Genomic DNA, 13,122 nt, shown 5'->3' on the forward strand with positions numbered 1-13,122 from the left:
AAATGTGTTTCTTGAAGGCAAAAATCAATCAATTCCAAATGTTCTAAGTGCTTTCTAATCTTAACTCATGCAGGAGGAATGAGAGATGTTAACATAGCTGGAAAAGGCTCTCAAAACAGTATGAACGCTGGGAAGCACTGAGGCCGTCTACCTCTGATTCACTTACCAGAACACAGGGCTGTCCCGATCATCCTTGACCGTGTAGTACTCTTTATCCCTCTCGATGGCTTTGGTTAAACCGAAGTCTCCGATTTTCACTTGGTGCTCACTCTCAACGAGGACATTTCTTGCTGCTAAGTCGCGGTGAACGTACTGCTGAGAACCCAGATAGTCCATGCCCTGCGGGAGAGAAGCAGACGCCGAGCACACGGCGAAGGTGAGCGCGGACCACGTCTCGTGTCACTTCCTGACAAAATGTACAAATGGCACCTCATTCGCATATCACTGGCTTTTTTCCTTGGTCTTTACTTTTATGTAAGAATAGTAAGACCAAACTGATTCAAAGAAATACACATTAAATCAGCCATATTAACAAATCAATTCACTTTCCTGGTGAAGGCTGACTTTTCATCCAGATCGTGCAGAGCGAAACCAACTCAGCACAATCACTGGCAGCTTCCCGCGTGCAGCCTGTACGCACCCGTCACCTGGACAGAGTGCCTGCTTTTTAATCTTTAACGTCCTTTTTTTTTTTTACCTTACAAATCTGAACGGCGTATTTTAACTGCTGTTTGAGGTTAATTTTGTTTTTATTCTTTGGAAGATATTCCTTAAGGCTTCCGGAAGGCAGAAATTCCATGATGAGCTTAATACCATTTCCTCCTGTTTAGAGAAAAAAGCACCCATCAGTAAGAGGCTGCCCGGAAGGGCGTGTGGGAGGCAAGGGCACAGGACTCGGAGAGGGGACCAGACCTGACCACAGGACCGCCGCGGCATCCCAGCAAGTTCCTCACCCTCTGAAGCACCAACACCTGGGGGTCCTCAGCGGCAAACAGGGATACTAACGCACCAGCCAAATGGTGATTTTTAAAAATTAGGAGCCTTAGCATTTCACTACCAATTTTAAAGTACAATATGTGAGTACTGTACTGGATTGTAAAAATGATACACTTATCAGTGCATATTACTTGCCACCTTGATTTAGACAACTAGATCCGGCTAGTGCTGGGTGAGAACAGGGCCAGGGGAGGAGCGGCCATCACGTTCATCTGACCTGAGTGCCCGAAGTGCACATACTGCGTGGGAGCCGTCCAGTGCCCAGTGCGGGTACGCGGACAGCCTGGAGAGACAATGCTGGAAGCATCCCCGGCTGGGGAGCAGGGCAGGCTGGGCGGCTTCCCTGGGAGCTCCGCAGCCGCTCAGGGATTTGACAGTCCACATGACCATGCAGCCCAGAGCGCGTGGGGGCTGCCGGCCAGCGCATTCAGGTGGCCCAGAAAAGGCGAGGGCACTGCCTGCTCAGCACTGGCCTGATGAGCCCCGACAGTCTTCAAACCAAGCCCACTCTGCACACATACCGTCCTCTGTGCAGATGCCTTTGTACTTCACAATGTTTTCATGGTAGAGGTTCCTTAGGATCTCGATCTCTTTCTTCAGATCAGCTATGTGGTTACCTCCACTCTCAGGCTTCAGGGATTTGACAGCCACCTGCTCCCCAGTATTGTCGCCCTCAGGGTCATACCTGCAGAGCTCGACCTTGCCAAAGTGGCCCTGGAGGGACAGACGCATGTGCTTGATCAGAGAGCCCCAGCCTGGGCCAGCAGGGGCACAGAAGCTGAGGCTTGCTCCTCGTGCTCCTCCCGAGGGCCTGACGCTGCAGGCAGCAGGCGCCTCCCTGGCCTCTCTGTCCTCAGCACAGCCCCCTCCTCTCGGCTCACACAGCCGCTGTACGCTCTGATACTGAGCCACGAGAAGGAAAGTTTCAGGAGACTGCTGAACCGACTCATCAATCCCAGTCTCTACGAAAATGTAACCCAAAAGGAAGGAAGGCTGTTTCTGATCATGGAGGGCAACTGCAGTGCTGACAGCCCTGGGCCCACAGGGCAGGTACCATGATGTGGCTTCAAAGAACACTGTGTGAGGAGTCTTTAGAAGATGTGGGATTCGATCCCCGCTAGGCCGTTTGATGGTGAGGTTGGCCCATCACATCTTCCGAGCTGGCTGTGGAGGTGCTCAGTGCCCTCGCTAGTCGTACGCTCGGGATGTGGTGGGGAACCAAGGATGCCGGGCCTGTAAAACGCCTCACACGCAGCCTGGTGCACGGCTGATGCTCAAGCCAGACACCATCGGTGTTCACGTAGCAGAACTACAGAAAATCTGCATAAGGACACAAATGCCAGTAGCTTTTCTAGTCACATTACCTGTTAGGAAACTCATTTGAAGTCCAAAGGAAAAGCTGACGTTTTATTTTGGCCTTCTGTCTAGGACATCCATTCCTCATTTGAGCAGCCTCACAGGAACACACGCCCAGGCAAGTCAGAGGCGGGGTCCTTTTACTCCCACCAAATCTATACCGATCCCCCTAGATCTCTGCCTTACATTCTCTCCTGCCCCTTAGAGAGAAACTGAGCTTCTGGAGGGAGCTAACCGGCGTCCTGCATGCACACAGCCACATGTGCAGGCAGGTGTATGCACGCTGCTCCTGTGCGAGGGTCAGATGCAGAAAGACACACTCTCCCGCAGTACAAATGGCCCGAAGAGAACACAGTAAGATCCTTTCTCTTATGAGCCAGGACCCGGAACAAGAGTGCAGAGAGCAGCTTTACATGCAGAGGTGCTGGGTCAGCAGGGGACCTGGGGGTAACTTGCCTCTCCCAAGTCACGGATCCTTTTTAAGAACCGCTTTTCAAAATGTGTGGGATCCACTTCAGCTGCTGGCTTTCTTTCTGAAACAATGTCTGGATCTAACAGAAGAAAGAAGGGACGGTTAAGAACAAGTGAGTGCCACACACGGGCTCCTCGTTATCCCTGGCCCCCCGAGTGGCTCTCCAGGGCGCTGGCTGATCCCGGTTACACAGCGTCTTACTCTGCTCCTCCAGCTTATTGATGTCTCTCATGATGGCTCGGAAGAAGGGCCTCTGATTAGGGTCATAGTTCATGCAGCGGGTCATCAGGTCAGCCAGCTCCTTACAAGATGGTGTCACTGGCCTGCACCGGCTTTCATAGAACCTCTCTTTCTGTAAAGAAGAGGACCACATGGGAAAAACTGAAGGAACCACCCTGAAGTCTTTTGGCCCCAGGTCAGAGGGAGTACTTCTGACCTGTCAATTCCCAACAGCTCTGCCCAGAGGAAGATTTCATAAACATGTGTGTTACTGTTGCCTTCTTCCAGCCTGGGGAGATGCCAGTGATACTAAAATAATCTGAATTCGAGGAGGGCAGCAGTGCACCCCAGTCCAAACAAGCCGTATTCCAGTAAAGCCAGTGCAGCCTTTCTGGAATGCAATTTGGCAATATGTGTAAAAATCTTTAGATTCTCCAAACTCTCTGACTCATTAATTCCAATTATTGACTGACTCAGAAATAAATCAGATATAAACAAAGACTTATGTTTAAAGATACTCCCTGCAGAATCAGAACATTACGGATTTTAAAACAACCTAAATGGCAAATATAAAATTAGTTAAATTAGAGTTTAACGAAACAACTCACACTAAATTTCTAAAAATTGTAAGACTTATTTCAATGCATAAGAAAGTACAATATTAAATGAAAAGAACACAGCATATATACTTATATCTAGCATGGTCCCAATTTTGCTTAAAGAAGATACAGACTAGGAAGATGGTATGCCAAAGTGTGAAATGCTGGTCAGGAGTGACCACAACGTGGGGATTACCATTTTCTCGTTTCTTTATAGTTCTCTATATTTTCCAAACTTTTGTCAACCGTTTATGACTTCAAAATTCTAAAACAAATAATTGGTGCCACTTTAAAAGATTAAGTGCAATCACCACACTCCAGTTTCCAGTCTTCGGCCGAGCGCCGAGAGTCCTGGTTTCTCTTCTGGTCCCGGTGTGTCCTGGGTGGGGGTGGGGCAGGCCCGGGAGGATGAGGAGGAAGAGGGACTGGAACCAGGGAGCTGAGTGCTGCCCCGGCCCTGAGTGTCCCTCACCGCCCCTGCCCCAGGGCAGCTGGCAGAAGGCCGTCTACCCCTCTAAGGTACTTGGGAGGAGAGGGAGCCCTCTGATCAAAGGTGCAGGCCCCTCCTTATGCTGTCCCGTGTGCTGCTCAGCCCTGGTACACAGCAGGTGCTCAATAAATACTGACAACAAAGGGGATGCTGTTTCATTTCCAAGGAAGGTAAAAATGACTCCCAAAAGTCTAGGCTGAAAATCCCAAACAGCAGATCTGTAGATCTGAGGTCGCCCTGCTGGTTTCAGTGCAACTCCCCTTTCTCACGTCTGACCGTCTCACAGGGCACAGGCCGCTGGGGTAAAGGCACTGCCGCTTCAGCGCTCCTCCGTGCGCCCTCCACTGCCTTCTCGCTGCCGTTCCCTGTTTCAGGCTCACACCAGAGCCCAGAGCACGTCCGTCCCACCACTGCGTCCAGATGAACCCCCCCAAGCCACCCTCCTCTCCTCACTGCCCCAACCAATGTCCACATCAGCGCCCAGCAAACGCCGCAGCCTGGAACTCGGGCCCTTGACAATCTGACCCCAGTGACCTCTCCCACCCTACCACCTATCCTGCCTCTCCACACCCAGGCATACGAAGGCACTGCCGCCTCCCTGGGTTCTGATCAGTCCCTCCGGCTGCAAGTGGCGCCTGGGCCTCTAAACACACGAGGCACGTTCCGACAATCGAATCACTGGGCCGGGACCAGTGGTCCTTGCCTGTGGTCGTTACTACTCCCCCTGAGGAGCTGGTCTCCGCTCCTGCAGGGAGATGCAGAGCGGCTCCCGCCTCCGGGTTGGGCAGTTCGGCGGAGGTGGCCAGGTGAGTGTCTCAGTGCCCGAAGGAAGAGCAGGGTAACCACCCGCCCTGCGAGCCAGGGCTCCGAGGGCAACGGCACTGTCTGCGGGGTCCTTATCGTTGCTATTCCAGCCTGGCTCTCCTACCACATCCTACGCTCAAGGGAGGACAAAGCCTGTGTCTGTTTTGTCGTGAGCCCCCAGCACCGGCCCCTCCTTAGGACAATGCCTGACAGACAGTCGGGACTCAATAAATAGCTGTGTGTTAATTTTGCCGAGTAACAGGCACTTAAAATCTCAGATAAATGATACTTTGGCGACTTACTGAGCATGTATTGTGTGCCTAGAACTCTACCTGCATCATACACTTAATCTTCACAACAACCCTGCAAAGCAGGTACTATCCATCCCCACGTACAGAGGATGACTGAGGCTCAGGGAAGTCACGTTACATTTGCGAGGTCACACAGCCAGTAAGGAGGAGATTCAAGCCCGTGCCCCTCTCTTCCCACGACACCAGGCTTCCTGGTAACTCCTGAGCCGCCCGCGAGCGTCCGCGGAGCCCTCACTCTGCCTCCCCCGTGGAAGGCAACCGCTCACCTCGATCAGGGTCTTGTCCTTCAGGGGGATCTCGCCGTTGTAGCAGATCTCCCAGAGCGTGGTCCCAAAGCTCCACTTGTCAGCGGCCACGCTCAGGTTCTTGGAGTCATCCACACACTCCGGGGCAATCCACGGGATTCGCTCTAAACGCTCTGGAGAGGACAGCACACGTTTATAGACTGGGTTCTGGGATCACCCGCAGAGTAAATCCCCGGAGTTCAGCAAGAACGGCGAGGTAATGAACTACCCCAAGCAGAGCTTTCCAAACCCGGGAGCTCCTGAAAGGCCCAGCACCCGTGTCTGCTTATCACAAGCTCCCAGGAGGGCTGTGTGCAGCCAGTCTTCTGAAGCTCTGGCCTCTGAAATGCAAAGCCCCAGGGCAGACGCCAGCACCCTGTGGAGGGAGGCGGGGGTCACATGGACAAAGGCTTAGGAAAGAGAAGGGGAGAGAGGAGACCACATGTGCACAGCGGGCACAGGCTGCCCTCACGTACCCCGCACGATCACCCTGCAATGTTACAGCCACTCCCTGGGGGTTTTCTTTCATTTGGGAGGAACAGGGAAGGCAGACTGAAGTAGAGCAGCCACACATCTCTTGCACCTGGCTGCCTCTGTAGCCCCTGTTCTGGCTTCTAACCAAGGCCACGGAACTGAGCAGAAACCCCTCCATGCCCGTGGAAAGGGCCCTCAACAAGCTCGGCGGCCTCGTGAAGTAGCCTCCTGACTCCGGATGGACACAGAGGCAGGACGGCCGTCCTCAAGCTGGGCATTCACGGTCAGGCCCACTTGCCCTGCCTTCCCAGCCCTCACAGGCATGTGCAGTGGTGCCCTGGGATTGTGTGCCTGCCGCTGCCTTGGTGCAGGCCCACCTCACTGACCTGCAAGGCCCAATGAAACCCTCCGGCCTCCCTGGACGCCCCTCGGCCCCAGCTGGATGACGTCTCTCCTCTGAAAGCTCACTGAGTTTACTGGCATCCCTCACGGGGTCCTCAGGCTTCCCCGCTAGTTCTAGAGTGAGCTGTGTCTGTGTCTCAGACCCTTGCTGAGGACACAACCCCTGACAGATTCAGGGCTGAACATGCCTCGGGCCTGATGGAGGATGGCCAGATGGTAAGTGTCAAACAGCTACTGAAAAATGCTTCCCGTCCCCTTTCAAGGAGGGGATGACTTGGGTCTTATCTGTAAGGCTTGTTTTTTATCCTGGTTCCCTTCCAAACTTAGTCCATTCTGTGACTGAATGACTGAGCAGTGCCAGGCACTGTGCTCAATGCTGCAGATGACCGGCCATCAGAGGCCCATGGCACCAGGCCCCAGGAAGGCTGGTATTCTATCTGCAGCCCATAAGGCTGAGCGATGTGACGAGCAGACCCTGCACAGTGCTTGCAGCAGTGTCTCAGCTCCCAGCTCTGTCCTTTCCTTTGGGGCCCACAACTCACCATAACCTCCTTCAAAGAGATGATGTGAGACCACAGCGATCGCTGAGCGCCTCCCCAGACTGCTCACTACCTACAGCAGAGGACCCAGGAGGCCCAACCCCGACACCTCTCTGACTCCGCCCACCCAGCAGCCTCCCTTTGGGCCAGCCCCGAACCCTGAAGGCAGCTCCTTCATCACAAAGACAGACGTGCCTCAGGGGAGGTGTGTTTCTCCTCCTGCAGGCAGCTCCCGAGGGCAAGGACCAAGCCTCCTCCGCTCCAGACGTCCCCTGACCCCCAGGGCACAGTAGGAACATCAACATCAGACTGCTTTTGCACAAGTGTGCTTTCTGGCGTGGCGCTGCCTCGGTGGGGGCAGAGGGGGGCAGGGGGAAGGTGGGAAGGGAGGTGGAGGGAAGGGAGACTCACCTTGCCTGGACAGCACAGTGATGGGGATGCCGGGGTCACTGAGCTTGATGAACGGGCCGCACTCACTGTCGATGCCCTCGCGGGCCAGGAGGAGGTTTTTAGTGCACACGTTTCCATGGACCAAGTCTTTATCCTCCTGCGGGGTAAAAGGGCAAGCTCAGGAAGGGTGCTGGCAGGCTGCCTGCCCTCCACCCTTCCCACGCTCCGTCTCCAACCCTGGCCCCGCAGACCCTCTCTCCACATTCCCCAGCTGCAGCCAAACCGGGACAGCCGAGTGCTCCCACCAATTATCTATGCGACTCAGGCACGTAATACGATGGCCCTCCGCTCAAGTTCCCTCATCGGGGAAGCAGGGATGAGGGTGGAGCAGCAGAAGGCTTCCACGAGAATGAAACAGAACGGACCCTGTGAAACACTGAGTGGCTGAAGCACGGTCAGCACTCCATAAACCTGAGTACTGTGGATGCCAGTGGTTCCCTTCCTTCACTCTCTCAAGTAGTGTTGTACTGGTCCCACTCTCCCCACACCTGAAATCGGAAGCCAGTCCTCCGACACGACGAAATTTCCCTCTCAAGAGGATTCACATGTGAGCGCACAGAACAGCCCAAAACGACCGTTTTGCTGAGCCCCAGGCACACCTGTGTCCAACCACAGAGCCCGGGCCCCTCAGCGTGCCTGGCCAGCACCTCCTTCCTGCCCCTGCTTCTAGGACATTCCGGTTCCTGGTGGGGACCCCACGGACATTAGAACATACTTACCAAGTAACTCAGGGCACTGGCCAGCTGTTTGGCGACGTTAAACTTCCACGGTGTGGTGAGGACATCACTCTTCCGGTGCATGAAGAGATCCAGGGGCCCTCCCTCTACAAACTCTTCCACCATGATATCTACAAGCACAAAACAGTCCCTTCTGGAACCTTCCATCTGTGTGGGATGGTACTCTCCCTTATCCCTCTATAAGAGCCCCCTTTCATGGCTGGTACTCAGCTTGGGAGGACACGAGCAACCTTGGGAGGGGCAGATGGCTGCACAGGGGGCCAGGCCTGGGCTCACCCGGCCCAGAGCTCCTTCTGCTCTGATTTCAGGCCACTGAACTCAGCTTACTCACCCCAGCCTCCTGGGTCTAGCTCAGTGTGGGGCCCAGAGTTGGCAAGAAGTAAACGTTTAAGAAACGAGCGAAAAACATGGGATTTAGCTCCATGTCCACTATTAACTTAAGCAGGTGACCCACTCAGTACCTCAACGTCCTCAACTGCAAAGGCACCATAAAGGGGCATCAGCCCCCGGTCACCCTCACAGGGCTCATGCTCCCTACCCGGGACCCATCCCCTTTCCAAGAAAATACACTTACTCTCCACATCTCGGACACAGACGCCATAGAGGTACACGATGTGTTTGTGGGAGACCTGTCTCATCATGCTGGCTGCCTCGAAGAAGGCCTGTGGAGGGACAGGACAAGAATGCCAAGGGTCAGTGTCCACTGGTCTGACCCCAAAGGGGCTCTGCTGGGAGGAAAGCTCGCCACTGCCACCATCCCAAACCCTGAGCTGCTCCCCCGGCCTCACTGCCAGGGACACTGCCAAGTCCCCAGCTCCAGGCCAACCTGGCTGGGACGCAGGATTTATTCAGAAAGGTTAACAGGATGCAGAGCCAGGCTGGGGGACAGGCCGGCTGACAACTTCCCACTGGATACCCACGTAACTCTCCAGACTGAAGGGACAGCGCTGGGCTACAGCAGGGACTCGGAGAGCACTTGGCTAGAGTCCTGGGGTTCTGGGCACCGCCACGGGAGCTCTGGGAGGAAGGAGGGAGAGAGAGGGAGGGCCAGGCCAGGCGGGGGGCTGCACAACCCACCCCATCCTTATCTCCCCTCACTCATTGTCCTGGTCTGAAGACAGGAATCCTGAGTAAAAGACAAGTTTGCAAACTGTAAATGAAGCCAACAAGAAGGCGAAGGTTCTTCCTAGCCCACCGTGCTCCACTGGCTCCAGAAATGGGGGGTGGGTGGGCAGGGGGGGTATGATGAAGACACTTGCCAGAGAAATGTCCCTGTGGCTGGGATCCAAGACTTTGAGGATCACTTTTATTCGCTTCTCTTCCGGGGTTCCTTCGTCATCCCTGTAGTCCACTAGGGTCCCAGAGTAGATATGCGTCCGCGTGCCTCTGCCGAGGTGCTCACCCTGAGGGAGAAGAGGGGCTGGGGCAACCTCTCCCTGGGCTAAGGCCTTAACGGGGGCACAGAACACCAGAGCGAGGGGCAAAGGCAGAAGAGCCCCACAGCTCACGGCTTTGTGCGCCTCGTCCTTATGAGGCCTCCAGAGGAAACCAACAGCTACTCGGCCACGTGGTGGCACTTGCTGGGCCCCAGGAGAGGGTCCTCACATCCCCAACAGTGCCTTCCTTTTACCTCCAGGAACAGCCTGTGGCCAAAATACAATCCTGACCCATCACAGAACTTCAAACCGTGCCATCAACAGTCAGCGCCACCAGCCCCACCCCAGGCCAACAAAGCAGACTGAGGGCCCTGCTGCGGCTCCTCACTCAGGCTGGGGTGCAGGCAGAAGAGATGCCTAAGTTCTGGCTTGACTGCTTGCTGCATTTAACCTAGGAAGGGCTCGCCCTGCTTCCCTCCATCCACGTTCTGTAAACAGGGCGCCATGGTGCCCACTCCACAGGGCTGTTGCAAGAATCCAGGGGCTAGGTCTGAAAGCTCCTGGTGCAGCCCTGGCACACGGGGCCGTCGGTCTGCTGGGCCCGTGTGTGCCGTTTGGTCACCCTAGACCAGGTGCTCGCTAGTTCTCATCCTCAAACTGCTCATTTCCTACCCATCTATGCAGTGTACGTGTGCACGTGTGCACGCATGCTAAGCTTTAAAATTACTGATGCAATTCACACATGCCTTTGCCCCGGCCATCTCACAGAGGAGGAGACGGGCAGACAGAGCAGGGGCTGAGGACAGGCCCTCAGTTTCCTTCTAGGAAAAGGGCTAAGAGCACCAGCCGAGCGCAAGCGGACTCAGTGAGATCGTCTGCACAAAGCCCAGCACATGATGATCTGTCTCTGCGGCCCCTTCCAGCTCAAGCTTTAATGATTCCGATTTAAACATTCTCAACATTGGGAAACCAAAACGTGATTCACAGAACTCAGGCACTATCAAGTTATTGACATTAACCCCACAAAACTTGTAAACTGAAGCTCTATTATTCTAGTATTCTAAGACCCCCGGTAAATGCAGAATATGGAGTGTCCCCACAGGAATGTACACAGTCGTTAATCGGGTATATTAATTTGCACAAACACCACCATTTGTCGTCTGTCATAGCAGCATGGCGATGCATCCGCCCTGTCTCCCTATCCTGGCACAGCCCTGTGACTAGTCATTGAAACCACATCTGTCATGAAGCAATCCATCAAGGTTATGGGAAGCTGTGTTCCCAGAACATCCCGTAAAAGCCATATGCTTTCAGAATAATTATGCTTCCCCAGAAGGGCTGCTTATGCCGTGGCCAAGTCAGGCAGCTTGTCATCAGGATTCACAGCAACCCAGGGCCCGGCAGGCCCACATCAGCCTCCTTGCACACTGCTCCTGCTCCCTCTGCCCAGCGCCGGCTCCTCCTCCCCGACTCTGCTTTGACACCACTCCCCCCGGGAAGCCATCTCTGCCCTCCCAAGGCTAGGGAGGGGGTCGTCTTTGACAGCCCCCCATCCCACTGCACTTCCCCACTTGGGACCGCTCCCTTGATAACGTAATCATCTACTTAAGGTAGGCCAGAGTCTGTGTCCTCCACCAGACCGTGGGCCTGCCACGCAGAAGTGCTCAGTCACTGCTGGCTAAGGGAAGGCTGGAGCACGGAGGACGGCGACCATCTGCCAGAGGCTCAGGGGAAGGGAAGAGGGGAGCCCCAAGTGCAGGTTGAGTTCTAGACAGCCAAGAGGCAGGGGTTCTGCCGCTCTTAATCTCCAGACAAGCTCTTACACCACGAGAGGGAAAGAGAACAACAAAGACGGTCCCCGGGGAAGAGTCGACAGCAAGGCACGTGAGGTGGTTACAGCCTCACAGATATTACAGCCGTGGACTTTCACTCCCTCAAAACGCTACTCAACAATTTCAGGGATTAACTTAAAGAAGTAAACCAACCAACCCCATGCCTGCCACTCTCCGCCAGGCCCTCAAAGGCAGGGAGCCCACGGTTTGCCCTCAACACCTCCAGGGTGTTGCGGCCTCTCCCGGTGGGAAGCGGCCCGGCAGACTCCTCTCTCCGAGGCTGCTGGCGTGCTGTCTTCTTACACTCCCCCAGTGGGTGGGTGCAGAACAGAAAGTGGGGTTTGCCCTGGGCCTCACGCCCTTAGCCAAGGCCCAGGGGCAGCAACGAGGGAAACAGGGCCTGCCTAAGGCTGCAGACTCTGGGCACGAGGCCCCCAGGGCTGGGACACTGGTCTGAGGAACCTGTTTCTCAAGACAGTTCTTCTCCTTCAGGCCTAAACTGTGCATCTCCCACTCCCTCACTGTGTTTAGTGTTGCGCAGCTTGGCTCCTTCTGGAAGCATCAGAAAGCCAGGACTGAACTTCAGAAGTGCTCTGCCACGTGGCATGCGGTGGAGCGACGGGGGTCGCCAGCCCGCACCCCCCATGGAGACCCGACTCCTGCTGTGCTGTCAGCAGTACCACCGAGTGCCCCCAACCCACCATGGGAGGCCCTGCAGCCTGACTAGGCCACTTCCTTCAGAGAAAAAGCGCCTCTGGGCACATCGGCGAGGCCAGGAGGGAAGCAGGGCTCTGCTTAACCTGCTTTGACTATGAAAGGAAAGTCTCCTTGTTCACCTTCCACTAGGATGTCCCCAAACTCTACTTCACTCCTCCCCAAGTCCCCACAGGACCAAGGCGGGACCCAGGACCCGCAGCAATGACTCACTTGCACAATATCCTTCTTGAGGATCCGATCGAAACTCAGCTGGCTCATGGGGTAGACAGGCTGCCACTCCTGGGCTTTCTTAGTAGCCACCAGCAGATTGGAGATTTCTGTGGAAGAGAGCAGAGATGGCTGAGCAGAGGAGCGAGGCCCAAGACCCTGGGCAGCCGTCTGCCAAGCCACGGGGCTCGCTGGACACACACTGGTGCATGTGTGGGTTCAGTCGTTCAACAAACATTTATCAAGTATTTTATTCCTGCCCTCCAGGAGCTCACGGTCTAATAACAGAGCCAAGAGAGATCCAACAGCCAAGCAAAAGGAAAGCTACAATCTGGGCAGTGACTCTAAAGGCCAGGCCCAGGTGCTGGGGTGACACAGCAGGATCTGTGCCGGCAGGAGGGCAGGGAAGGAAACGAAATTAAAACTCTAGAAGGGAAACTCCAAGAAGGCAGGGCCTGTCTGTCTACCTCCTGCTCCACCTCCACAGCTGGCCTCAACAAACACTTGTTTACAGCGTGGGAATGAACCACAAGCGTGAGCTGAAGGACCAGAGCTGAGAGGCGGGGAGCAGCTGGGCCTGGGCAGCGATGGGAACCAAGGCAGGAGGGTAAACACTGGTTCTGCGCAGAGGAGCCGGCAGGCGACCCAGAGAGTCGCACCTGACACCACGGAGGCGCTAACCACATGGTCGCTGGACGTACAGATTCTGAGCGACCATCCTCCGAAGCCTACTGACTCAAACAGCAAACCAAACATGGCACAAAACCTGCCAGGACAGGGTTGCACAGGAGGCTAACTGGGAATTTATAAGCCATAGAGGCTGCCTCCCCACCCCTTCTGGGGCCGCTGCAGGCTGC

General features: G+C 55.1%; 1 protein-coding gene across 2 annotated transcripts in view; it reads right to left on the reverse strand.

The window, feature by feature from the left end:
• Positions 1–13,122, reverse strand: part of JAK1 (Janus kinase 1) — a 122,402-nt gene that overhangs the window by 4,525 nt on the left and 104,755 nt on the right. For both annotated transcript variants that reach the window (XM_046645229.1, XM_046645230.1), the window contains 11 exons: positions 12,269–12,375; positions 9,393–9,536; positions 8,708–8,795; positions 8,116–8,243; positions 7,358–7,493; positions 5,514–5,665; positions 3,026–3,176; positions 2,809–2,903; positions 1,518–1,710; positions 698–822; positions 167–339 (listed from right to left, as the gene is read on the reverse strand). In XM_046645229.1, coding sequence (XP_046501185.1) covers positions 167–339; positions 698–822; positions 1,518–1,710; positions 2,809–2,903; positions 3,026–3,176; positions 5,514–5,665; positions 7,358–7,493; positions 8,116–8,243; positions 8,708–8,795; positions 9,393–9,536; positions 12,269–12,375 — 1,492 coding nt within the window. The remainder of the gene's footprint in view (positions 1–166; positions 340–697; positions 823–1,517; positions 1,711–2,808; positions 2,904–3,025; positions 3,177–5,513; positions 5,666–7,357; positions 7,494–8,115; positions 8,244–8,707; positions 8,796–9,392; positions 9,537–12,268; positions 12,376–13,122) is intronic.

The sequence above is a fragment of the Equus quagga genome, chromosome 18 (assembly GCF_021613505.1).
Source record: "Equus quagga isolate Etosha38 chromosome 18, UCLA_HA_Equagga_1.0, whole genome shotgun sequence".
Taxonomy (NCBI): Eukaryota; Metazoa; Chordata; class Mammalia; order Perissodactyla; family Equidae; genus Equus; species Equus quagga.